This window comes from Etheostoma cragini, chromosome 3 (genome assembly GCF_013103735.1).
Source record: "Etheostoma cragini isolate CJK2018 chromosome 3, CSU_Ecrag_1.0, whole genome shotgun sequence".
Classification (NCBI taxonomy): domain Eukaryota; kingdom Metazoa; phylum Chordata; class Actinopteri; order Perciformes; family Percidae; genus Etheostoma; species Etheostoma cragini.
In genome coordinates this window covers 18,476,138-18,503,008 of record NC_048409.1, presented here as the reverse complement: position 1 = coordinate 18,503,008, position 26,871 = coordinate 18,476,138, and the positions used below count along the sequence as shown (strand labels likewise).

Here is a 26,871-nt window from a genome sequence, read left to right as displayed (position 1 = left end):
CTTCGAATGTGAGAGGGTGGGCTATGTGTATGCCCATGAATAATAAAAGCTGTTTTCCGGCATCATGTGGGGAGCTCTATCTTGTTTTAAATTCTCATTTTCATGAGTTGTCAGACCCATGTGGTGATGTGATAGAAGGATTGTTAGTATGAGAGAGAGAGACAGAGAGAGAGAGAGAGAGAGAGACAGAGGGAGGTGGCACAGACAGGTAACTTGCAGTATGGCAGAAGACACAGACTGAACAATTTACAGCTACAGCTCAAGGCAAAGAAAATGAGATCTCAAAATACAATTTATTTATGATGTCACACAAGATTAACTATACATTGTAAAGTATAGTAAATAATTATATTACTATATTATAGTTATGTGCCTATCAAAGTAAGAGGATGTAGTCCCACATAGGTATCACTTCTTAAATTACCATGTGAGTTGAACTTATCTGTAGATATTAGCTCAATAACAGGGTGAACATCAATACAAGCACACAAATAATTCTGTAGATTACCACATACCTGCTGTCTTTTGTGCAGCAGAGTTTTATCATCAGAGGAGAAACCACTGTTTATCCCCTTTTGTGTCAGCAGCACCATTCATCTGAAACAAGATAATAAATTAATACAGACCCAACTGTGTAGCTCTCTGTGACCCCTACCTCTGATTCCCAAAGGAAGAGGGTCGATGACAAGAAAATGTCCATATTGGTATCAAGGGTCTCGGCATGTCCATTGGTATATTTTAAATGTAAGTAGAAAACTGATGGAGTTCCTGGAAACAAGAAGAAGAAGCACACATATTTTTCTCTTTACATTTGTATTTTACTATTTTTAACTTGGTTTAATGCTATTGTAAGCAACCACATTAACCAGCTCTAATTGCTTGGTCATTTTTTGATTTAAAGTGACAGTGAAGTGCCCCTCTGACAGTTGAGCTTATTTAAACCTGAAGCATGGAGGTGGATTTATTAGTGAAGAATTGACCAAAAAGAAATCAACTGGTACAATATTTGTTATTGTGAATATTTGTATATTTGACTGATCTGTGATAATTTTTTTTATTAAAAATTAAAATGAAATGAAATTGATTCTCTTGTTTAGCTTTCATTTTGGCTGTGTCCATCAGTTGTCATTCAAGTTTGCACTTGTGCTGCCAAAGCATATCAAAAACTTGATAGATGAGCTGGCTGGATGCCGAACGTTGAGTGCTGACCTGAGGGTCAAACACAATGCTGTGGGGTTGTAGATTTGGGCTGTGAGGGATACATTGGCCCCTGTGCTTGTTTAATTACAGTATAACCTCTACTGTCAATGCAACCTTTGAATGTTTTCTTGAATCAACGATAATTTTAGCTTTAAAGAGCAAATTAATCAATAGTTTGTATGGCTATGTGTTCTTACAATAGCTAAAAAAAAGCAGCCCTGACCTTACGTTTTGCCGTTGCTACACATTACATGATTCCACCGCTTGCCCTGTCTTGATTTTGTGTGTGTGTGTGTGTCTGTGTGTCTGTGTGTGTGCGTTTATAGCTCAGGAGGAGGATTTTCGACGCTACTGTGCATCATTGTTTGCTGTCCCTGTCAGCAGGGGCAGGACTGAGCCTCAGATTACTTCACCTGAACTGTGCCTCGTCATAGAAGTCCTGGATGATGTGAGAATGACTGAAGCATTTCATTTTAGCAAACGTGTTTTACTTACATGAACACACACTGAACACAGTGGATCTAAACAGGGAAAATGTGGGAGTAGACACAAACCTGCGCACAAGGCTCACAGACGACCTCCATATTTTGTCATTCAATTTCTGTCTTTGTCTGATTCACATGTGTGACAACACTGTTGTCTTTTGTTTTCTACAGAGAGACAAAGATGGGATTTTTGTTGCTGAACAGAGGACAGACAACAACAGAAAGTGAGCCGAAGTTGAAAAAAAAGTATTTACTGTGACCTCACAGGTGCCTAGCACATTCACACTGGCCTATGTGAAAAATCTCAACTGGCTACAGTACATCTGTCTAATAACATTTTCACATTTTGATCTACCCACACAGGAATTGGTAAACAATCATATGAACAGTGGGTGTCCACTTGATTAAATTAGCTTTTTTGTTTCTTTTGAGACAAAGGAAAAATGAAGAATTATCATCATATCCAGTCATCTCTTAATATATTGTATGAGATGGTCATTGACATCCTGACACAATAAAAAAAGCAGTGTTATAATAGTAATAATCAAAGATTGGGGCGTAAACATCTAAACGTTAAAAGCACGCATTACAATTCTATCAGTAATAAGGAATTTTAATATTAAAGAAAATCTGTTAAAAAAGTAGATCAATGTCAAGTGCCAGGAAACTAATGTGTAGCCATAAGGAGGTTTACATGGACTCTCTCTCACACAAAGCCTTTCCATTTCCCACACAGGGTTCCCTCTGTTCAGCAGGTCCTCAGTAAGCCAACACTTGTGCCCCAAGTGGGCTTAATTAACGGTGGGTCCTCAAGAGTCAGCTACTCTTCTCAGCTCAGTTCAGCACAACCATCCAGGCAGTCTCGAGCACCAGCACAACCCAAAGCAGCTCACACGCTCCATCTATCTGTGCCTCAGACTTCACAAGCAGAATACTCTATGAAATGTGAGCTTTGTGTGTTTTTATGAGGATGAGTAAAAGGAAAAAAGGCTTTGTCTACAGTTTTTGTTTTTACGGAAAACAGATCCAATGTTAGATATTAGTATAGATGTAAAAAAAAAAAATGTAAATAATATTGGGTTGAAAATTTCAGAGCAAAATACAGAACTTCAGTTGTTGTCTAATCAAACCAAGATAACTTTGGCTGTATAATGTGTCCAGTTTTCATTAAGTAAAGCTCTATCAGATGAAATAAGCTCTAAGAACCAGTGGTTGTTTGCAATGACACCAATACTCAAGACAATGTGGCCATACTTTTGTCATGGACATCCCAGATATTAAAACATTATTGTCTTTTAAACATACAGGTTGGTTGAAAAGGTGATTTGATCATGTCTATTAAATATTGGCCACCATGAAAAATATAATGACATAATTCGATGTTAATGGTAAATCAGTATTGAGCATCACAGCCTTAGTCAAGGACAAACTTAATAATCCCTATACCGGTGTTTATGAAAAACATGTGATCACATGCCTGCAAAAGCAACTAATGTCTTTGTTATTTGCCGTATCTTTTGCACAGCATCGTCCACTAAAAGTAAGCCATCTGCGGGCACCACTGCTGAGAATTCAAGGACTTCACAAACATCAATCAAGACACCAACCTCAATGTCACAAAAGCCCAATTACCCTCCCATTGTCCATAAATCAAAGCCCGACTGTGGATCAATAACATTTTTGTCCTCCCCCTCCCTAGCGCATTCCCAAACCGAGATCCCTGTCCCGTATCTACCTGATATTTCTCATTTGGCTAGTACCAGACCTCCGATTCCAGAAGAGCATTTCTCCCCTTCTCCATCCATATCCTTCTCCCTTAGGTCTACGTTCACAGTCTCACCATCAAGCTCCACTGAGTCAACCTTGTTGCCCAATGTTTTCCAATCAACCCAATTACAAAAAGGCTCGGACCCATCTCTCATACCAGAACAACCCCAATCTCCCCAGTTATTCCAAGAACCAATCTCATCACTGAAGCCTTCCCAATTGCCCCCAAGCAATCTGGAGTCCCCAAGGCAATCCAAACATTCCTGCTGTGACACTGAGTCTGTCCTATCAAAGAAGAATATCCATCTGCCAATGTCACCTGTATCTTTCAGTCCAAACCCACCACCAAAACCATTGGAACCAAGTCCCCCTGTAAAAACCCTATCCAGTTTATCTCTATTTAACAAGTCCCCTCCAGATGCTTATTCTAGTCAGTGGTCAACTCTAAAAACAGAGGCTTCTCCAATTTGTATGGCCTCTACCCCCATCTCTGGACAACATGAATCAACTCAGCATATGCAGTGTATCCTATCACTTCCATCACATTTCTTAGATGACATCAAGTATCCCCCTTTAGCTGTGAAAATGGAAGAGAACGAGGAGCTATCCACGGGTAAGTGAATTATAATAAAGACCTCTCTCAGTCTGTATATTTGTTTGTGTATTCTTGGTGTTGAGTTGGTGACAAGAGCACCAATCATACACACAATTTTAACTTCTTTTGATCATAAAAGGGTTGCTAATAGTTAATAAGTTTACAAATCATAGGAGTTGGGCTAGAAGTTAACCATTTTACTACTTATCAAAAATTCTTAGAGAATTTCTTAGAAACATTATGTAAAGGCAGGGCGACTGTAGAGCGGATTTTTTGGGCATGACGACTGATAGGACCAAATTGTTCCTGGTCTGTCCCAGGCTTGGTCATCTGGTGTTGACAGTATACTGTATATAGTATATAGTATATAGTGAGTGATATGCATAGATTCAAATCTTGAGTTTTCAGTTTCTACAAGTAGTTCTTAAAAATCTGTTTTTAACCATATTTGATGTTTGCAACTGACATATGAGGCGGTATTTTTCCTGAGGGAGAAACAGTACCAGTCTTTGCCTCTCCATCCAGGATCTCACCCAATTGCTGCACTTTTTCTTTCTTTTTGGCCTTCACAGCACAAATTGCACTGTATATTAACAGTGCAAGCTGCCGGAAGCCGTCTATGTTTATTTTGGTACAAGAACACGCTGCAATTGGTGTTCTCATACATTCACAGGGTCTTCTACCGCCAGAACTCCACTCATCCATACTGACCAATCGTTCCTGAGCTTAACCTGTCTTACATGCAGTCTGGTTTTAGTTTTTCTTATTGTTGTTTTACCATTCTTAAGCTTCTTAACTGTTTGATACATCACTACTTTGTCATACTGTAGTAATGTGATTTGGACTTCAGCATCTGTACTTGGACTTCGGGTACAGCCAAAGCTCCTCACTATGGGCCCATGGACAGCTCAGTTGGTAGAGCGGATGCCCACCTATATAGAGGTTTACTCCTCGACGCAGCGGGCCGGGTTTGACTCCAACCTGTGGTCCTTTGCTGTATGTCATTCCCCCTTTCGTGTCTTCTGCTGTCCTATCAAAATAAAGACTGAAAAAACCAAAGCGAATAATCTTAAAAAAAGAGCTCCTCACTATTTCCATAAATAACAACACATAAAATCAAAATTAAGTCTTCCTACATTCATGTCAATGCCAATGACACAGTTCCTTGCTCAGTGTGGCCCTTGGTTGATTCTTCATTCCTCATTATTCCATACACATTTGCCAATTTACACTTCATATAATTAACAGCTCAAACTAAAATCACGTAATTGGGAAAGAGCATCTCCACCTCTAACCTCATGGCATAGATTTTTTTTGGTATAATTTCACCTTCTACTCTATGAGTCATTAGTGAATATGAAAAACTCTAGCAACTTGATAACATCAAGAACATTTTTATTGTCAAGGCCTCGTTTTTGGCTGGACTTGATCCCTGAAAGTCTCAGAAAAACAAAAACTAGATTTATTGTTTAAAGCGTAACTCTTGCCAAACTGCAACCTAGTTTTTTTTTTTTAATGTACCCAAGTCAAACTTTCGTTTAAAAGAAAATTAGGACGGAAGAGCCACTACAGATTCACTGTATTTTTGTTTTCGGTCAAATGGCCATTTGAATGGGAGTGCTTGGGGCAAAACTATGATAGCATCTAAATCACCATTGACATGAAACTTTGCTTTAAGTGTCAACAGGCGCTCTACACATAAACTCCAGCATTGAGAACATTGTTTGTGTAAACAGAGTTTACTAATTATGCTTTTAAATGAAAGTTTGACTTGGGTACATTCACAAAAAGACCCTAGGTTGCATTTTGGCGGGAGTTACTCTTTAAATTAAGTAAACTACTTGGACCCAAAGGCAGACAAGCAGCATGATAACACTCAAACGTTTTGAATTTCACAAATTGTTCCTCTATGTTGTTAGAAGTGTTACTAGTATTTTGACCTTCATCACTCTTGTTGTCACATCCTACAAAGCCACCCAGACTATTGTCAAACGTTCTAGAGTGACTCAGCTTTTTTTTTTGCATTAATAATTTTTTTTTTCTGTGTTTATTCTTTACCAGTGAAACTCTCTTACCAGGGTGATCTCCAAAGCAGCATGCATGGAAATCAAAGTAGCCAGGGTAAACTGCACTACTACAATTTGTAGAATGCTTCCTTCATGCAGACTTTTTGTAGTTTTATCTCAAACATTGATTTGAAACATTTTGCATTTAAAGGCAGTATTATTTGGTGAGATTTCCAGAGACCAAACAAAGAAAGAAAGACACATTCATAGTTATGGGTGGAGAAGCAAAGGTCTTTGCAGTAAAGTGATTCCTGATAGAACACTTTGTCATGCTACATTTTGCCTGAACACAATTCTCAATTGGCAGGCAGTTTATATGAATGAAATGCTTGCGGATCTCGACAATAATAGCTTCCCTTTATAACACTGGGCTGTCAAAGTCAATTTAGGTCCAACAATAAAAGTGTTCTTTAGGTTTTAAGTACCTGACATGATACTATAGTAGACATGGAGGTAAGTACACTGTAAAGAATGACCCTGAATTCCCCTTTAGTTTACACCACACATTAGGATTCAGGGCTCCAGATACACACTTATTTCTCTAACTGTTTATGCAGGTGTACACGCACACGCACACGTACACGCACACATTCACTCTAGAATACTAGATGCACATGTAAAAGCAATAAGTTTTAAGTGTTTTTTACTGAATTGCTGAATTACGGTGCATGAGTGTCTGTTTGGGTGAACATTCCAAAGTGATGCATGGCTATGGTTGGCTGAGGGCAATTTTCTTTTTCGAAAAAACATCTGGAAATATTTTTTATATGTCTCTTCAGAATTAAAAATCTGGCCTTTAAAGAGATAACATTTTGCTTTTACTTTTTCTCAGTCACACTTCACACTTCAGCTCTGTGCTTTCCTTCTTCCTTTGCATCCTGCTAACCTTTCACTTCCTACAGCTCTTTTACCAGTTTGGAGCTGAAAATCTGCTTTATCAGCTTAGAGCTTGATGCACCTGTTGCATTGTCAGGGACATTAGATTCACTTTTTTCGTTTTTCATTGGATTTTTGAGATGAAAACCTTGCTTCAGTGATTCAGAGCATGTTACATAAAGTACAGTCAGTATGTTGATACTATTTACCTTGAAAGTCACGTTGTCTTTATAGATATAATGCTTTTTTCTTTTTAGATTATATGTTTTGAAAAAAAATCTTTAAAAAATATGTTTTTTTTTGTTTTTGTTTTTATGAAGACAGTAGTGATGAAATGTCCAGTGATAGCTTGGGTCTGGGTCCACATGAGGAAGACTCGTCAGATGAAGAAGCACAGATGCACGGACGTTTTACGGGAGGAAGATCCAGTGAAGAGGAGCAAGGGAATCCTGCCACATCTCATACAGAAGATCCCTTTGTTCCTGCAGATGCAGACGGAGAAAAGGATTTGCAGACTGATGAGCAAGAACAGCTGTCAGAACCATCCATGGTAACATGTTTCCATATTCCCACATGCTTTTTGCTTCTTGGAGGAAGAACCTTGGGCTAGAGAGCTGTAATGTCACTGTTTTCTAGGGAGCACAAGGAATATTATTATTTTACATGGCTCAAATGTTTTTAACAATCACACATCAATACAAAAGAGATTTCACTTTATACCAGTGATACTTACATAAGCCTACTACATTTAATCCATTATTTAGTTTATTTGCAACCATTGCCTACCATTTTCAAAAAAATATGCCAGAAGAAAATTGCAGTTAGTAAGCATGAAATCCTTGTTTCTGTGCAACTTGTTCCAAGTGTCCAGGAGTATGACACCAGCTCAATACTTTTGATACAATTCAATTCAATTTCATTCATAGTGTCAAATCCTAAGAGAAGTTATCTCAGGATACTTCTGCTTATAGAGTAGGTCTAGACCCAACAATTCCCCCCAAGATCATGCATTTGGTGCGACAGTTGGGAGAAAAAACTTCCTTTTAACAGGCAAAAACCTTGGTGCTTGCATACAAATGGAATGCCTGTATAATTAAATGAGGGCTGAAGAAAAGTCACTGATTTGATAACATTTTTTAATGGCTAACACAGTGGGGGGAAACATTTGATTGCTAACAAACAAATGAAATAATGACCAAATAGGCTGTAATAGTTATGTGCCAATATGTTACAGTTTGTCGTTGGGTAATAAAACGAAAGAATGTGCCAGCTTTAGAAGTTTTAGAGAACCACATCATTACATTAGACATAATCGCTCCATAGAACTAAAAGACTTCGGCGACATACAGTTATTTTCTACAGCTAGTTTCTTATTGTAGCTGACCTGATCTATTGGATAACATTAGAATCACACTAATTACTTTACATTATTCATATATAGCTCAGAGACACCCAAGGCAGGGCTGTTAAAGGTGCACATCATTGAGGGAAGAAAAAAGAAACAGAGTGGATTAAAAAGACACTGCTTGAATGGTCCCAAATGACCTTACAGCCATTAAATGCTTTGAATCTGTTATACTGTGACAGGGGAATGAAAGAAAATAAGGGGGGGGTTAGTGCTTTATTAAAAAGCTGGAGAAAAATGAGGTTCCTGATTGTGAAGATAGTGGTCATCTGTGGCCTCTGGACCTGAATCAGACTGTCCTAAAAATGATTAGACAGTAATTTCTTTCCCGCTCTCTCTCTCTTCTCTCTTTAGACCCAAGTTCTCCTCTCTTGTCCTCCATGTAATTCTTATACTTCCTCTCCCTCTCTTTCTTTTGTTCCATCTGTCTATTCTTTTTCCCATTTTCTTCAGCCATTTCCTCCTTCTTGTTTTACCTTTACGCTTTAGTTCAGGCAGCTAGTCAACTGCCACATCCTTTTTGTTATGATGAGACATTGGTCCGCACAAACACAACTCCAATCTTCCTGCTACACAGTCCCATTGTGTTGGGTTTCCTGCCATGTCATTGTTATGCCTCTCTTCTTTCTTTTGTCCTGTCTTCACCTTGTCATTCTCCATCCTTGTTGTTTTCTCTTTCTTAGCAACACTATTCCTACATGCCTTGCTACCTATTTTTTTCCAGGCCCATCTGCAGTGTCTCGCAATGCTATGGCTAGCATGCTAATGCATCACATCTAATCCTAACTAAACAGAACTTACGCATTTTTACCCCCGTCTCACAGGAGGACACTTGCGCAGGAAGAACAGCTAACCCACCACGCCGTTGTGAGATGCTTTCACCAGCTCCAGGGGTTAATTAAAAATCAATTCATCAAGTGGAAACAAAGGAAACAGGAGGAGAGGGGAATAATCTCCAGTGAAAGACACCAGCTTATTAATATGCGTTCTCACAGTAGAAAAATGGAAAAAACACAACACTTACCGGTCTTAATAAAAGTTAAATTGATATTGAATTTCAGTTTGTCCTTTGAACTGATTGTGTTAGAATAGAAAATTAAACTCAAGACAAAACTAATAATACCATATTCCCCTGTACTCTCTTCACTCTATTCCCATGTCCCCCACTATACCCCTCCTTCCTGTCCCCTCCTCAACTCCGTCATCTCTCTATTTCATCCTCACATGATCTGTCTTTCTGCCTCACTCCTTCCACACATTTCCTCTTATACTACTTACCCCCTGCCTCCTTCCTTCCTTCCTTCCATCCCTTCTTCTCCTGCATTTTTCCATCTGTTTCTGTATCCACCTAGGTGATGAGTTCTGGGTCTAGATCAGAACAGTTCTGTGACCTGGATGGGTTCCCCCCTCTGGGTTTGGAGATAAATTCTGGTCACTCCGAAACACCAAAGCACACACACTGTGACCCGCTGCACAACTGCCTAACTCCACAGCAGGATTCAGACCCAACAGGTAGGTTAAAGAAGGGACATCTTGTTAGGTGCATAGATTTTTATGCTCCTATTGTATTGAGATTTTGTCCTTTAAACTTTAAAACATGTTTTCCTATGAACTACATCAGAAATTGCCGTTGCTGTTTTTTTTTTTTTTTGCTTCAAGAGATTAGATTGTGAAGATTACCTCTGTGTCCAACTTTTGCCCGGAGATACTTTCCAATTTGCAAGCGTTATTCATATCACAAAGGCCTCATAATAGGATTTAGAACAAATATGTAAAAATGTAGAGCTTACAAGAGAAATGAAAATGAGTTTTAAACCCAGAGGAACACTGGCTGCTTGGTGGAAAACGAGAGATGGGGGACAACACCGATAATTTACTACTGGTGGGTCCAATGGGAGCTTTCCTGAGATGCCTTTTTTATTTTGCGTGTGCATGTGTGTATGTCCTCGCCTGCACTTGTGTCTAAGGCTATGTGCCTAGTCCCTCCGTTTTCTTAAACTGTAGGTGAACACAGTATACTTGAAACTTGTGAAAGTCCATATTTCATCACAAACACAGACTCGCAAACTAACACAGCCTTTTCTTTATGTTTCTTTTTACTAGCTGAAAAGTGTAGATAATGCCTGTGTCCTTCACATGGCAATTAAGTTTCCTTTGACTTTACATTTGAGAGGAATTTTTGAAAAGCATGTCTTTATAAACACTTCTGAAAACTCAGAAGTAGGCTACGCACATTTGCAAACGTAGCGTTATCAGCGCCATATGGCCAACCAGCAGAAAGCACACGCTATGAAACTTCAGCTAACGTCGTATTTGCCAAACCTGGTAATCGGCGCCTTTCTCCGCCCAATACAACGTAAATTGCACTGTGGCAAAAAAAGTTAAGTACTTGTGCTATTGTAGGGTTAAGTGCAGACTGCGATATTCCCACTGCTGATGCTGTGACTGTTTGAAATTATCCTGATTGCAATATTTGTAGGGAGGAGTTTAACAACTGCTGAAATAGAATGTGAACGCTGAGTCGGAGATTCACTCATCCTTGATTTCTTCCAATAACTGTAATATTGCATGGCTGCTTAATCTCTAACGCATAATGATTTTGTGTTCACTCAACTGAAAAAGTGTGATCCTTGTGGCAAAAATCCTTTCAGCTCGTCTCCTTCACCCATGTCTTCGTCTTGCTCGGATTACTGCTGCCATTTCACCTGGAGGCATATGCGGGGAAACCTGCTTGCGGCTGGTGTAGGCTACATCCGCATTTAAGATGCAAACAATTTTCACAGCAAAATAGAGGTGCGCTTTCACGAGAGGTTTTTGTACATACCGCAGAATACATAATTAGGCACACTTTACGCTTTACGCTTTACCTCCCATCTCTTTATAGGAAACTCCCACTATCTCCTTCCCTCCTATCCCTCTTGTGAATGCATTTGCATGACATGAAAAAACACTATTTGCCATTTTTAGCTCCCGTGACAGGCAATCTGTGTTTTACCTCAGTGTGGCATGTTTGTACATACCTCGCCATGCTTTTACGCCTGAAGTGGGCGCAAAAGCGTTAGTACATGAGGCCCTCTGTCAAATCAGCCTTGCTAGAAAATGCTTATATTCCATTATTACCAATCACTAGGCTTTGCCTGCAAGATAATTGTTCCATGGCATAGATTGTTTTCCTCCTTCTCATTTCTTTTCTTGCCAAGTTTCACCTTAAACTACACCAGAAAAATCTTGCTGTAACAAGAGTTTTGTTTTTTATTTTTTTATTCTGACATTGACTGTGTCTGGTAGATCATGATGTTGTCATCGAGGTAGGTATCCCCACGGTACATGAAAGATTTCCAATGTGTAAACACAGCATGGGTGTTTAAAATGAATTTATTTTTAACACTAATAATTTGTAAAATGGCCATGTCTATCAAGTGCTCAGACTGTCCAACAAGGCTGATGGAAGTCTAGCATTCACCTCCAAATTGCATTACAGTTCAAATATTAATATTTGGATCGAATCAGATACTATAATGTATCGTGCTACTCATTTCACCTTGTACTCTTGTCTAGGGCTGTTGAATTACACACATTTCAAACAGAGGTTGCTGTTTTGATCCAGCAAGCAATTATAATTCATACTTCACTTCACTACTTCACAAAATAATCCCATCAACCTTTTCCTTCATTAAGTCTTGAAGCCCAGCTTTTAACTATTTCATAGTCAAGCCTGCGTTAAATGAATGAGGTTGACAGTGAGAGACTCCCACAAGGGCAGCACTACCGTCCTCACAGCCAGCCGCTCGTCAAACCCTGCACTCTCCCACCATCGTTAAAGCTCCAAAGTTAATGAGAGAGAAAGGTTAGAGAGGAGGAATATCACCTTGTGAACACTCCGCACTCATTTATGTCCCTCCATCTGTCTCCTCTATTTTACTCTTTTTTTCCATGCCAGGCTGAGATCCAACAGGTTTAATATGTCTCCTGCTTTACCTTTTCCACCTCTACTTTCTGCTCTTACTCCCTTTCACCCGGTTAGTCAGAGAATGAGGTTGTTAGTGTGCAGTTTCTGTCTTGTGTGCATCCAAAGAGAGAGAGAGACAGGCAGATGGATAGACAGGCAGGACAATGGCCAAACGTCCATAGAGGGAGAGAGAGAAGTGATACATGCAGCTGTATTCAGAAACTAGCAGTAAGAGCAGATAAACAGGTAGACAGACAAATGGATGGAGAAACAGGCAGGCCGACAGAGTTCTAGCAGTGTGCAAATCTAAGTCATTTTTGTGTTTCAACTCTCCGTTTTCCTTTTTAGGAATTTAGAAGCTGGCTGTCTGACTCAGATTAGTTTTAGTCTACTAGATTTAGACTAGCTAGTAGATTCTTCATCCAGTCAATACTGTTAATTGATTGGCTAACCACTGCAGAGAAAGAAGAAAACAGCGGTAATTGCTTTGCAGCTGCCATGAATGGCTGAAAAGGCTTGTTAGGCAATATTGGTTTGGTACAGATGCTGCTGCTGAATAGAAAGGATTATTGTGGGTGCCTTGATAGCTCAGTTGGTAGAGCTGGCACCCACATATAGAGGTTTACTCCACGACGCAGCGGGCCCTGGTTGGACTCTGGCTTGCGGCCCTTTGCTGCATGTCATTCCACCTCTCTCTCTCCCCTTTCATCTCTTCAGATTTCCTGTCAAATTAAGGCCAAAAATGCCCAAAAAATAATCTTGTATCGAATGTAATTTACTAAATTTGCTTGAATTATTTTAAATCTTTATTATTAGGCTAATAGATTATTTTTAAATTGGGAACCTCCTCATGACCATTAGCTTATTTTTTATTGCTCTCACTGTATATTTAATGGATATGTTGTGATTTTCCAAAAGCTTCTGTGTATCATTTGAAGACTTTTCCCACTCCTAGTATACATACTAGTAATTTGCCCTATATTTGACTTTTTAAATTAATAAACAACCATGGAAAGGAATAACTGTGTAGTATAGTTTTGTATTCTACGTATCATTCCACTGTCAGCCAAAAAAAGTTATTCCATGAAGTGGATTTAAACAAAATCACACACTGTTGGAGTTAGATAGCAAATCAAATGCATTGCTATTTCCATTTGCTAGCCATACGTCCTACTGATAGCAGTGTGGCATTGCATGATCTATGTCCTCTGAATTTATTTATCTTGTATCCAGATATTCCACATGTTTTCAGAGCATGTTTAAGGGCAATAAGAGAATGTGGTAGTGGATAGAGTGATGGAATGCTTTTATAACAGGGCCAGCAGAGGCCTTTATGGGATATAAAAAAGGACTCTGCAAGTATTGACATTCATCTGTATACAAAATTTCCTTCAAATAAATTTAATGTTTCAACGGTAGGAATTATTTCCGTTATTATGTTTTCTTTTAGGATCAGAGGACTATGAGCCAGGCAGCACCCTTACTACCGACACTGAGGAACACCAGGTTTTTAGAGTGATGGACAACCACCTGCTGCTAACTGGAAGTCAATTTCACTCAACCAGACCCTCCAAGAGGGGAGAAATATCAGTAAATAAACTAGGAACATCTGGTAAGTGTATGTGTGCTTGCATGCACGTTTGTGGGCTTTTTTTCAAGCTCGCAGAGCTCTACTTTTTCAGAACTCCTTGTCATACAATTAATACACCTCCTTTCTGCGTATAGCCACACTTTCTTGGTTCTGAGTATGCAGGTTTTTTAAAGAGATTATACTGTATCAGTCTCAAACACAGGCACACGCGTTACATCGGCACCTACTTTAAAGACACACACACATAAAGGATTGGGAGTCGGTCCAAGAATGTGTCCTCTCATCACTTCCCTCGCTCAGACGCCAGAAACACTGCAGTAATCCATTTATGCCAATACAACACACTCACACACACACACACACACACACACACACACTCACATAGACATAGACACCTGAGAGACAAGACAATCATATCTTTTACTACGGGCAGCTCTGGTTCAGATGGTAGAAAGGTTGTCTACCAATCAGGAGGTCATAAGTTTGATCCCTGGCCCTGCATTTCCATGTTGGACCTCCAACTCCCCCATCGGTGTTTGAATGTGCATGATTTCAGGGTTCATTTTAGCTGTTTGTGTGTTGCATAGACCCCAGTTATACTTATTATAAAAGTGAAAAAGTTACAAGTTACTGAATATATATATATATATATCATTCATATATATATACACTCTATCCACTATATATATATAAATCTGACCTTCCTAAGGAACACTAGAAGGAAGTAATTTTGAGAGATCAGATTTTAATCTCACTCTCATTTAACCTGAATGCATTTTAAATCAGGCACAAAACTCTATGAGTAACCAAGATAGAGATCTATGTCCCATCTGCTTTGAAATTGAAGTAAATTGAGTCTACGGGTGTGTGCATGTGTGAGTGCACATGTGTTAGCAGCATTGTACTGAATGCATCATTCCTCCCATGCTGCTTAGTTTGACAGTGCAGGTGGTTGTAAAGCACTAAGTGGAGGTTCTTTGCCAGTTGAAAGACAGAGCCAGGCACGGAGGGAGGGAGGCAGGGAGGGAGGGAGGGAGGAGTAAGGAGACAATGGAAGATTGAAAGAATGAAAGACTTAACACTGGAGCTGAAACTGGTTAGACAGCACGCAGCATGAGAAATCAGTGTGCCGCACACACACAAACACACACAGTCACACGCACGCACATACACGCCCACACCATCATAGCTTCTCAATGGGGGCCTCGATGTAATTTACAGTGAGCAGGTGGGAATGGATGTTCAATCTGATTCAATTTGATGGGACTCGCAGTGGAGTGGGATGAGACACCAGTCATTCGACTGACTGTAGCGATAGTTTCTCTGTCCCTCACTTTCCCTGAATCCCAAGGTGCAAACCCCTCCCTTCTTCCACTAAATCTTCTCTTATCGCTCTCACTGTCTGTAGCTGTTTTTGTATGTAATGTAACCCTGTCTGATATCCATCCATCCATCCTTCCTTCCTTCTGTGCATTGATACATTCATCCTTTCTTTTTTATTCAGGGTCAGAGTCTAGCCTGTCTGGCAAGTCCACACCAACTGTGTCTCACCGTCCAAAGACAAACCCAAGCCGTCTCTCTTCACCTATCTCTCCCTCCCTCTCTCATTTCCCCTCTCCTCCCCTCTCCGCCTCCCTGTCCCGTCCTACATTGGGCTCCAAATTTGGTCCAGAGTTTCGTTCCTTTTCCCGGGCAGCCCAGGAGATCATGGAGATTTGCAGTGTGGACCAGACCGGCTGTGAGGACCCTGACTTGGACATTGACACGACTGCACACACACTCAACAGTCTGGAGGAGGAACTAATGGTTCTCATGGCCAATGGTATGTACACACACATATAATACATTCACAAGTCATGTAAGCAAAATCACCATCATGTCATGGCTACCTATGATCAACATACAGTATTACTCTGTATTTGATGTTTTATGATGATGATTACAATAACATGATAAAAAACATATAGATGTTACACCGACAATGATGTTTGTTGAATGACGTGTTATAATGGTGATGATGGTTATATATTAAGGCCATATGCACTTCCCTTTCTTAATATCTACCTCAGAAACAGGGACGCAGGCTTCAGTATTTGGTACAGGAAACAGTGGAACTCAAGATCAGCATGGACGTCATCGTTTCACACAGTGGGTAACATGCACACACAATCTAAACTCACTCGCACATAATAATTTCTCAAGGCAAAAACAATGTACATAACCTCATCCTCATGGGTAAACTCAAGTCCATGGGCCCTGTTTTTGTGTTAGCAAAGGGCAGGGAATGCAGTATTGCACCAGCAAATTGGTATATTCCTAGAATCCCAACATTAATAGTGGTATTCCCAGAAACAAAAGATTGTTATCTTTAAAATCTCAATTTTTTTTGCAAATCATTACCAGCGTTATGTTTATGTAGCAATATGAAGATTAAGCAACTATTTCATTCCAGCAATACTTTTTGCATGTAAAACAGTTAAATCTAGCTGTATAAGGGCAGTGCCACTTGGTTTACAAAAATGGAGAGAATGTGTTATGTTAAAGAACCTGAGAAAGTCAATACATCGAGTTCCAGAACTTAAAAGTACCAGCTGTATCTTAGGCAGGTCTCCATTCCATTTTGAAAGGCAAATGTGCCTTTTTTTCTCGGTGATAATCTGAGTGTAGCCTCGTGGCGTCCTGTTTCCCTACTCTTGTGTCTTTTCACCATGATCGTCATGTAATCTATTGCTTTCTCTCCCCCTACACTTCCCTACACTCCTTTGCCATTCCAGTGGTCACGATGGGGGGTAATCCCTCTTTTTTTGTGCTCCGTCAATTCGACTCTCTTTCGGATATGTGGAGTGTGTAATGGATCGTTAGCCAGCAGAACGACTTTAGCTTTGACAGCGTGTTGGGTATCGGGCCTTAATTTGCTGCTTAATGTGTGTGTGTGTGTGTGTGTGTGTGTTTGAGAGAGTGTCAATGTGTTTTTCTTGTCTCTCCAAAACTCCAAGACTGAGTGGGTGTGTGTGTCTGTGCGTTGTTACTGTTTAATGTTTGCGTGTATGTGTGTGTGTGTGTAGTGGGCATAATCTGCGCTAGAGGCCTTTTGCTGAGCAGAGCACTGTGAATATCACATTGAGACGTGTAATAACCGGATTAACACATACTACACAGAGGGCTCCCAAAACGACTCCTTACATCCTGTAAACACACACGCACGCACACACGCACGCATACATGCATTCACACACACACATACACACACACACACACACACACACACATACACAGATGCATTTAATCAGAATAGTTTGGCTTATCTGTTTTGTTTATGTTCCAGCATCATCTTCGTCATTATTGTCACATTTCCTCCCATCATGCAGGGTCTGGTCATTGGGACAGTGTTCAGTTCATAAAATATTCAAAGTAAAGGGATTTGGGGATTTTTAAATAAGAGTAACTTGCCATGCATTGAATTGTATCACCACTTAAACATTATTTGCAATTGTTGTTGAAATAGGGAAATAAACATTTTATATCTTTTAAATGCAGCCAGTCTTCTGTGCTAATTGGTTTGCTATTCCAGGTAAAACCAAAACCAAAAGTCTAAGTTGTATGTACATTTAGTCCTTTTCCAAGACTCAGTCTTCTTTTTAATGCATTTTGCAGTTGCAGTTACAGTTACAGTGCAACAACAAAAAGCTCTAACTCACAAACTGTAGCGTTAATTTACTAGTATACATATAATATAATAATCTATAGGTTACGGTACCATCCCCACCCTTTTGAATTGAATCCTCCTCTCAGCCAACAGGTACTCCTAGATGGAGTTCTACTGAAGAGTGGTCTGCTCGCCAGCATCATAGAGAATAATAGTGTCATCAGGAAAACTTTAGTTAGTTAATCATTTATTCTTGTATAAAACCTAAACAATATACATTTATTATGGTGACGTAATCCCAGTAATACGACACTCCAAAGTACACCCACTCAACATACAAGTAGATGCCATGCTACAGTATAATATCAAGTGCAGTATCCGTGAATCCATTAATGTGTGTGTTTACTACGACCTAACCAATATTGACCTCATATCCAAATATTCATCTTCCATCTCTGACTCAGCTGCTTCCAGTGTCGTAATGTACTGTAGTGTCGCCTCAGTTTATTGGCTGTCTTTGCTCTAACCTTCAGTCACCTTGCACAACAGTATCACATTATTACTTGGAAAATGGATGTATTCATAATTTTCTGATGGGCCGTTTATACAGTAGAGTATCTATAGTACTCTAACAAGAAGCTTTAGATTGGTTACAAAAAGCTCAAGTTAAACTATCTAAGATTGATTCTCAGCTAAGTGTTTTTTTACAGATTATTTTTTGGAGCTTTTTCCCTTCCTGTTCATGGTTACACTCGGGCTAGCAAGAAAACAGGGCAAAATTTGCATGTAGAAAATTGGCATTCATTGAATTTTTTACAATAGCTGTGGGTTATGGTTAATTCAGCAAAGATTCAGTGGTCAACTAGCTCAGATAAGAATTATTAACCTAATACCAAGAAATACCCAAACTTTTAACAAAGCAACATTTTGAGTCTTGAGAAAACACCTTGAACACCTGTCTTGAACACTCATTGAATGAATAAGTCATCAAAGATCTGAGAAAAATAATTTGATGCTTGTTGACATCAAAAGATAGACAAAAGCAAAGGTTTTGTAATAAAACACAGGTAGTATCTGTTGGAGGATCACTGCAGGTGGGCATTATGCACTGTGTTACACAGATACACCTGCAGCCTTTATAGAATCCAAAGTTAATTTTGCCTTGTTATAGTCTGATGCAAATTTGGAGAGGCATTTCCTAAATGTCTCAATAAAAAAGTACACATGCTCCATTGGTGCAGTTATTTTTACCTCCTGAATGTGAGTGTTTTAAAATGGCCAGTGCCCTCTAATTTACAACATTTCTACTTCCTTCTTCCTGTTCTTCAGAGGCAGAGAACTTGGATTTTTAGGTGAATTCAATTATAACCACAACCCTGATGTTGCAGACAACAACGTAGCCGTCTGAATACAGCACATGTGTTTCTGGAGCAAAATCTGTTATGTCTGCATCTGAAACTAGCGACAGAAGTACAGAGTACATCTCAGTGATTGGTCTGGTGATTTTGGTCTTGCAGGGGAAGAACCAGCGAGGGACAAAAGGATGAGGAGGAGGCGGCGGCTGCACAGAGAGACCGGCAGAGTGTCCACTCTCTACCCTGAGATAGTCACACACACGCACATTAACACACATCTGCTTGTTAAATAAGAAAAAGGCAGACACATAGAGATACAAGTGACAAAGTGAGCAAAAACACACAAAGGATTACAATGGATGTTATTTAAATTGTGTTGACATGGTGCAGCGGCTCCCGCAGATACCCCGAATATTAAAACCAACGGGAAACCTTGTTGTGCAAATAGATGAAAAGAAAAATGTAATGCTTTAAAAAATATTGCTGGATATCTATTAAATGCTGTTTTAATTTGAGTTATGTCTCTTTTTTTGTATGTGTCCATGTTTTCTGTGTATAAGTTATGTTTAACTCTCTGAAGGAATCTGCTTGGACCCCTTTGATTGTGTGACAAGGTGTGTGTGTTACGTGACAGACGTTGAGGGACAGTTTGCTGCTGTGCCAATTTTTCCAACAAGGGATTGGACGCACTTTTTTAACTGTTGCCATCAGTTTGTTTCTAAGTAAGGTTAGGGTGGCACTGGATCAGGTTAGACTTCATACACACACACATACACACACACACACACACACACACACACACACACACTAAAGACGCTGCTGCAGGTGACAAATTGTGTTTGTAAGGAGGGGGATAAGGAGCTGTGCCAATGGCTGCTGTTGCCATCTGTCTGTATGTGTGTATGCAGCAGTTGGGGAAGATAAACACCAGGCACTGGAACTGGTTTGTCATCGCAGTGGTTAATGTGTACATGCTGCTGTGTGAGTGTTTGTGTTTTTTATGCCTTTGCGCCAGTGACAGCAGTGGCCAGAGGCATTATGTTTTCAAGTTATCCGTCCATCCCATTCTTGTAAACGCAATATCTCAGAAATGCCTGGAGGAAATGTCTTCATATTTGGCAGAAATGTCCACTTGGACTCTAGGAGGAAGTGATTAGATTTGTTCGTCAAAGGTCAGAATTACTGGGACCTCACAAAACACATTTTTGGCCATAACCATTAGGGGTGGGAATCACCAGACGCCTCCTGATACCATAACATCACGATACTTATGCCACAATACGCTATTAATGCAATTTTAAACATTAAAACCTTTTTTTTCCAATTTCTAATTTTTCCCAATTTCAAATGATATCCCAGAAAGGAAACTTTGTCTGTTTTATCTAAAAAGATACATTTCAGCTGGCGTGTATAGAAGTCTATGGGTAAATGACCATAGTTCTCACTTGATTTATTACCTCATACTGATAATTTATTATGAGGAACAACTCCTTAGCTTTGATCATGTCCTTCATCCTTCTCTCTGCAACGAGCTGCCAATCTGCACAGCTTGTTGCAGAGTGGATGAGACAAAAAATCCAAGATGGCTTTGTTTTTGTTCCTCTTGCTCCTCTCCGTCACTGCCTCCACGTTGTCCAGCTCCAACCTGATCACCTAGCTGGCCTTCCTTAACAGCTTGTTTCGATGACTGACCCGAAGGCCTTGATTCCACCGTCCCAGCACACCAGAGAAATGAGAGTGTGCAGATCTTATAATTTGTGAGCGGAAAAAAACATCAAAGCAGTTGCAGTTATTTACTTAGCACTATGTGCTAAAAAAATCCCCACGAAAATGTGAAAAAAATTTGTACGGTTGTGCAACTGTAATTGCATGAATTCACCCACTTATTTGCAAATTTTGTACATGACTTCATATTTTTTGATATGGGTGTGTGAATATGTGAATGCGTTTTTTCATTTTTTATCCGAGCATAGGACTTGTGCACCTGCATTAGGAATTTCAGAAGGTGTAACTTTTGTGTTCTGTTTGTCAGGGAGAAAAAAATTCTAGAAGTCTACAAAACTCCTAAAGCATTTTTCTCTTCAACTAATATACGTGTACAACTACAACTTCCACTGTCGAATGTACTCAGGTGTTTTGCTCCAATCTTTATTTCTAGCTGATGTGAGAATCAAACAGTTAGACAAGGAAGAAAATAACCCCTTCATTACACAACCAAACACAGTAACAGGGGTTGATGGATGTCAAAGGTGCCAACTTTGTGATTGAATTTAAGATTAACGGGTCAGTTGTGCACTGCATGTGGTAATGTATGAGAATTTGAGTGTGAGTGCACGAGACCCTGCTCTTTACCTCAGTCACTGTGGAGGGATATAAGGGAATTTTATTTGTCCCAACATTAATCGCTAGATGGGGACTGCAAAAGCCCTGTAATCCAACAGCAATCACCGCAAGACTGATTGATAGCACCGAGACAGAGAGAGAAAGGCCGAGAGACCAAGAGGTAGACAAGGAGAGAGAGAGGTGAAAAGGTAGATCTTTGTTATTGTGTCCTTCACTGAGTTTATCACTTATGTTTAGAGAGGAAAATAACAGAGACATAAATCTGATGGATATCAAACCGCTAGGCTGGGTTTAAACAACTCTGAGATGTTTGTTGTTTCTCTCTCACACACACACACACACACACACACACACACTCACACACACACACAGATTCAAACATACATACAAACAACTAAACAGAAAGAGAGATTGGAAAAAGAGGACTGACCTTTATTAGATTTGGAGTTGTCTTGTTGATGCTGTCAGAAAGACAGCGAAACTGGATGAGCTGACATTTAACTGCACTATATGAACTGACCCTTCTCAGGAACTGGAGGTCAGACTAGATGGTTTGCAAGAAAAAAAAACAGACAGAAAAAAATGTGCTGTGTAATGAAACTGACTTTTTTTTTTTGCTGTTCAGGGCAAATTTAGTAAACTTTTTCTTACAGTGAATCCTGATACAAATTGCGTACCTTTTTCCTTTTTAACCATGACACAGTGGACATTGGTGGTTGATCTAATTAAAGAAACTCCCCCCTCCCTTCTGTTTACCTAAGACTCACTGCGATTTATACTATAATAGTTATTTTGTTTTTTTTGGGTTTTGGCATTTTCTTTAACAACAAGTTGCACTGTGGAAATATTTTGTTCTGCCTCTGGCTGCATGTCCACTTGTTTTCAGATGAAAATCCATTCATGTTTCCTCCTCCCCAGAATGCCCTGAAAGAACTCTTTTGTTCACAGAGTATCACAATTCACCTACGGTGAGCTGCTAGGGACAGCTGCATTCATGTGCAACAATTTGAGGCCACAAATAAACTGTGAAATCGGTAAAATGGGGGAAAAGGCAGCACTAAAGTAGTAAATGGTTGTTTTCCCTACTCCCCACAGCTTAGCTTTTCTAAGAACTCTCAAGGGAATCCTCTGTTAATATTTTATTGCACACACTGGTAGTCTTCTCTCTTTTATGTGTATTCTGCAGTAACTCCATCATCAAAAATATGTTTATTTACCACTAAATGCTTTTGCCAAATACGTTTTGGAGGAAACATGTTCGCAGTCCAGTTATATTCTTGTGCTGCACTGAGGACTTTGAAAGGTCGCATCCTGCACCACACATGTTATAGGTTTAGGCAACTCAATGACTTTGATGGGAAAGGCGGTGGTTTTGGTTAATTATTGAAAAATGGCCGGTTTCAAGCTTTGAGTGAGTTTAATTTAACCAAGTGCTTTGATTTCCCTAAACATAACCATAAAACGACAATCATGCTTTAGTGGCCAAGAAAGAGTATTGAATAAAATGCATTTCCTTACAATATTGATAGAAAAGTTATTCTATGTGCATAGGGCGGCTGTGGCTCAGTGGTAGAGCGGTTGCCTGCCAATCGGAAGGTTGGTGGTTCGATCCCCGCCCCTGCAGTCATTGTTGAAGTGTCCTTGGGCAAGGCACTGAACCCCGAGTTACCCCCGGAGTTGCATCGGAGTGTGAATGTGTGCGAATGTTTATCTGATGAGCAGGTGGCACCTTGTACGGCAGCCCCGGCCACAGTGTATGAATGTGTGTAAATGGTGAATGTTCCCTGTAGATGTAGAAGCGCTTTGAGCAGTTGTTAAGACTGGAAAAGTGCTATATAAATACAGCACATTTACATTATATCTATACTTATAACAGATTTCCTGTTGCAAATTAGTAATGTGCAACAATCTTTAAGGCAACTGACTTGTAATATGTATGATATACTATAATATTTTTGACCAAATACCCAGTATGATGTGACAGTTGTATGTGATATTAGAAGATATTCATAGACATGACAGTTTTACACTCCAACTTAAATTACCTACCGTCACCCCTCTTTGCAGGCAAAATATTGCCAACCTGTTTTTTTACAAAATTAAATATAGACTATTAATAGTTGTATTGCTTTAAAAGGAGAAAAAAACATTTGAGTAACATATCAGAAATGCTCCTATTCCTCTGAGCCGGATAGAGAGGAGACAGGTGTCCCGGCTAACGTCTGGAAGCGGAACTAGAGACAAACAGACTATTTGTCTGCTAACTATTTGTCCTGGGCACGCAGCGTGTTATCAGCGACGTAGAAGAGAAATGGCGACACGTGCACGTAATTGGACCGAAGTGGCAGTTGCAGGTAAGCTTGTTTGCTGTTTAATGTGCAGCTGAGCAGCTTTTAGCTAACTAACGTTAGCAGTGCAATTCTCTCCGGAGAAAGTTTGTTTGGTGGCGTGTTCGAAAAACTAAGATGAAGCTATTTATTTTTATAGATATGAGTGGGTTGTTGTTTAAAGACTGTGGCTCTTGGTGTGGCCGTCTGCTCCGCCTGTGAGAGAAAACTGGCCTTCCTGCTTTAGGGGGTGTTCTCATGAAGCTGTCTTTGATTTTTTTTTGTCTCACATGGAAACAGGACATGCAATTTAGGCTACATGTTGCAGCAGACTAAAGGAGCAATTTAATATGTATAAGTTGGATACGTATTAATGTGGTTAAGAAACGCCCGGCTCTGTATTTGAGTGTTGTAAATAGTGAAAACATGAAATTACGAAAATCAAAATGGTACATACATTCTATTCTCCACTTCCATGTGTGTGTGTATGTTCAGGTGTATGGGTGCAGAGAATGCCTTTTGCTGCTCAACAACATAATTACCCTTGACCCTGACAACACACTATAAGCGAAGCTAACACCATCAATCTTTTTTTTTTACATTTTACCAGTAGGCCTAAGCCTCTTCAAGTATGCCATCTACACACCGTGATATGAATGACTGGCTCCTTTCCTTCTGTGGTTGTCAGGTTGGAGGCATATTTTCTGTGAATGTGCCATCTAATCATGTCCCATGTTGTCTATTGGAGCCCTGCTGCCTCATTACAGCAGAAGGAGAATACGTGTTGTCTATCATCTGTGAAACATAAAAAGCCTGGTAGCTACTTAGTTTTTGCTGGCTGCTGTATGTGTCTACCCTATTATATTTCCAGGCTCTGAATAGATGTGTAACACAGGTTCGAGATGACTACGGCAAATACTAAAGATTATAATGGATGTCTTGTTTGTGCACGTACTCGCTGTATAAACAAAATGCCAGCTATCTTAAAGTTTTATTACACTAGAACCCACAGGATTCCATATTTCTTTTACTTTATCAACACAAATACCCGTTTCGTGGACATACAGTATTATTGTGTCTCCCCGGCCGTGTCCCTGCGGCGTCCTCACATGTTGCAGCCTCCACGGCTTTAACTTAGTTGTTGCTCGATATTACTTTCAGGGTTATAGCCCCGTCTGCGCTTAAATGACCCCCATACGCTGGAGATGGAAGTACAGTATGCCCTGGACAGAAGGTTCAGGCGGGGGAAACTTATAATGGTTGGGAGGAGAGAGTGAGATGAAGTGAGAAAATACAAAGAACCCAGAGGTGGAGGATAGAAATTAAAGAAAGTTGAACAGAGGACATGAAAGAAATAGGGTGGCACTTGTAGGGGGAACACTTTCTAGTTTGATAAGGAAATATATTTTCCGCTCCCCTCCATCGCCCCTTTTACAGATCTATATTTCTCTCCCTCCCTTGTCTCTCTTTTCTCCACCTCGCTGTTTTCTTCCTACACTTACTCCACCATTACTCCTTTAACCATTTCTTCCTAACGCCACCCCTTTGGCCCTTTTAGTGCTCCTCCTTTCTCCTTCACAGCCTTCTTCATCTTCCCCTCCTCTCCAGTGTGCCCTTCCCAATTTCATCTCTCCTTTCCCACAAATTTCTCCGTTCCTTATGTCTTCCTCCATTGCTGTCCCTTCATCGTTCTACCTCTCCATTCCTTTTTTAATCCTTCCATTTGTCCCCTCTCCCTCCTGTTTGGCTGCGGGTCCCGGTGCCCTGACTGAACCACCGGGACCTGCTGACAAATCGATACATCACTGTAATTGATTCTGTCGGGGCTCAAAGTGTTTAATGAGACCCCCCCCCCCCATGTCTTTTTATTCTCCTCTTCTCTCTCCGGGCTTAGGCACCGTCCAGTTAAACAGATAATGGAGCGGAGGCATCCATGTGAAGCAAAGTGCTGCTGGTGGTGGGAGAGGTAGGGCGTCTACAGGGTGAGGGGGTTTGGGGGAGGAAAGCAAGTTTAGGGTGTTAAGGTTTATTCCGAGCAGTTCCCAAGGGAACGGATCGGTGCAACTTATTAGGACAGGTAAAGGCTAGATGTGAAATGTTGGGCCGTGGGAGTCAAGAACTCTGTGTGACTGTACACTGTGTGTATTGATGTGCGCTCAGATGTGATTTTAGTTGCTCAAAGCTTCTCTTTGACGACGTGACTTTAGTAACCTGTTGGTTGCAGTTTCATCAATTACAACCTGTTCAATGGTTGACCCACTCCTTTAGTTCATTAACACCTGTGCAAACACACAGATGGCAGGAAAACCATTAAGCAAGAGGAAACCATAAAAAAGAGTAGGCCGCAGAATATAAAAAAAAAGGGGGAATATGAGCCGAAATTACAAAAAAGCAGAGGTAGCCGAGATTTAAAGACAAATTCAGCTGAGAGAGCGCAGGAGGCCAGCGAGTGGAGGAGCAAAGAGGCAGAGATAGAGGGTGATATAGTGTGTTTGCGAGCTTGAGCTTGTTTTTGTGTGTGTGTGTGTGTGTGTGTGTGTGGTGAGGGTGGGGAATCTTTTGGACAGTGAATCATTAATATCAGCAGCCTGTAAGACACTAATGAATAACACGGGAATATATCAGCTCATCGTTTGCTCCTCTCCCCTTCACTCTTCACACTCTGCTCACCCTCTCTCTCCCTGCTCTAGATTCATTTCTTTCTGCTTTAATGAGAAACACCTGTTAGAGCTCCTCGTTAGGCATCCCTTGTTCAGGTCCCATTAGGGGTGTGTGTCTCTCTCTCTCTCTCTCTCTCTCTCTCTCTCTCTCTCTCTCTCTCTTGTTCAATTATAGAAATATGCACTTTTGAGGATGGCAATTTTCAGTTTACAGAAGGTGATGTTTTTGTTTGTCAGGTTGTTAGGAGTTGTCAGGAGTTCAAAATGATGTGGATGGAAAAGAAATCCTTTTTCAATACTGAAGAAGCATGGGTATACAGCATACAAATGGCTTTGCAATGCAGTCAATTATATGTGCATTCTGTGTTGTTTATTTACATATGACTAATTCCCATTTTTTCTTGTGAAGTGGTTTGTTTTTCACCCCCAAACCTTTTAATGAATACAGCTGCAATTATTTGCTGGTCCTGTTATTTTAAAATGGGAGAAACGTTTTCCCGCCGGTTTCCTGTACCAATGGATAGACATCTTTCGCTGGATTACGTTAAACGGAAGAGTTGAATTTACTTGGGAAGGTGGTGGGGGGTGTCAATGCACAATGTCAAT

At 40.2% G+C, this 26,871-nt stretch overlaps 1 protein-coding gene across 3 annotated transcripts in view; it reads left to right on the top strand.

The window, feature by feature from the left end:
- The window catches only part of zbbx (zinc finger, B-box domain containing), a 56,373-nt gene extending 36,961 nt beyond the window's left edge, over positions 1-19,412 (top strand). The window contains exons 12-22 of one of the 3 annotated variants that reach the window (XM_034867503.1): positions 1,527-1,648; positions 1,857-1,909; positions 2,422-2,630; positions 3,211-4,065; positions 7,310-7,539; positions 9,219-9,287; positions 9,747-9,906; positions 13,794-13,955; positions 15,439-15,756; positions 16,004-16,082; positions 19,098-19,412. In XM_034867503.1, coding sequence (XP_034723394.1) covers positions 1,527-1,648; positions 1,857-1,909; positions 2,422-2,630; positions 3,211-4,065; positions 7,310-7,539; positions 9,219-9,287; positions 9,747-9,906; positions 13,794-13,955; positions 15,439-15,756; positions 16,004-16,082; positions 19,098-19,182 — 2,342 coding nt within the window. In that variant the 3' untranslated portion in view covers positions 19,183-19,412. The remainder of the gene's footprint in view (positions 1-1,526; positions 1,649-1,856; positions 1,910-2,421; positions 2,631-3,210; positions 4,066-7,309; positions 7,540-9,218; positions 9,288-9,746; positions 9,907-13,793; positions 13,956-15,438; positions 15,757-16,003; positions 16,083-19,097) is intronic. The other 2 variants (XM_034867507.1, XM_034867506.1) reach the window with 2 other exon arrangements.
- The last annotated feature ends 7,459 nt before the right edge of the window (positions 19,413-26,871 follow it).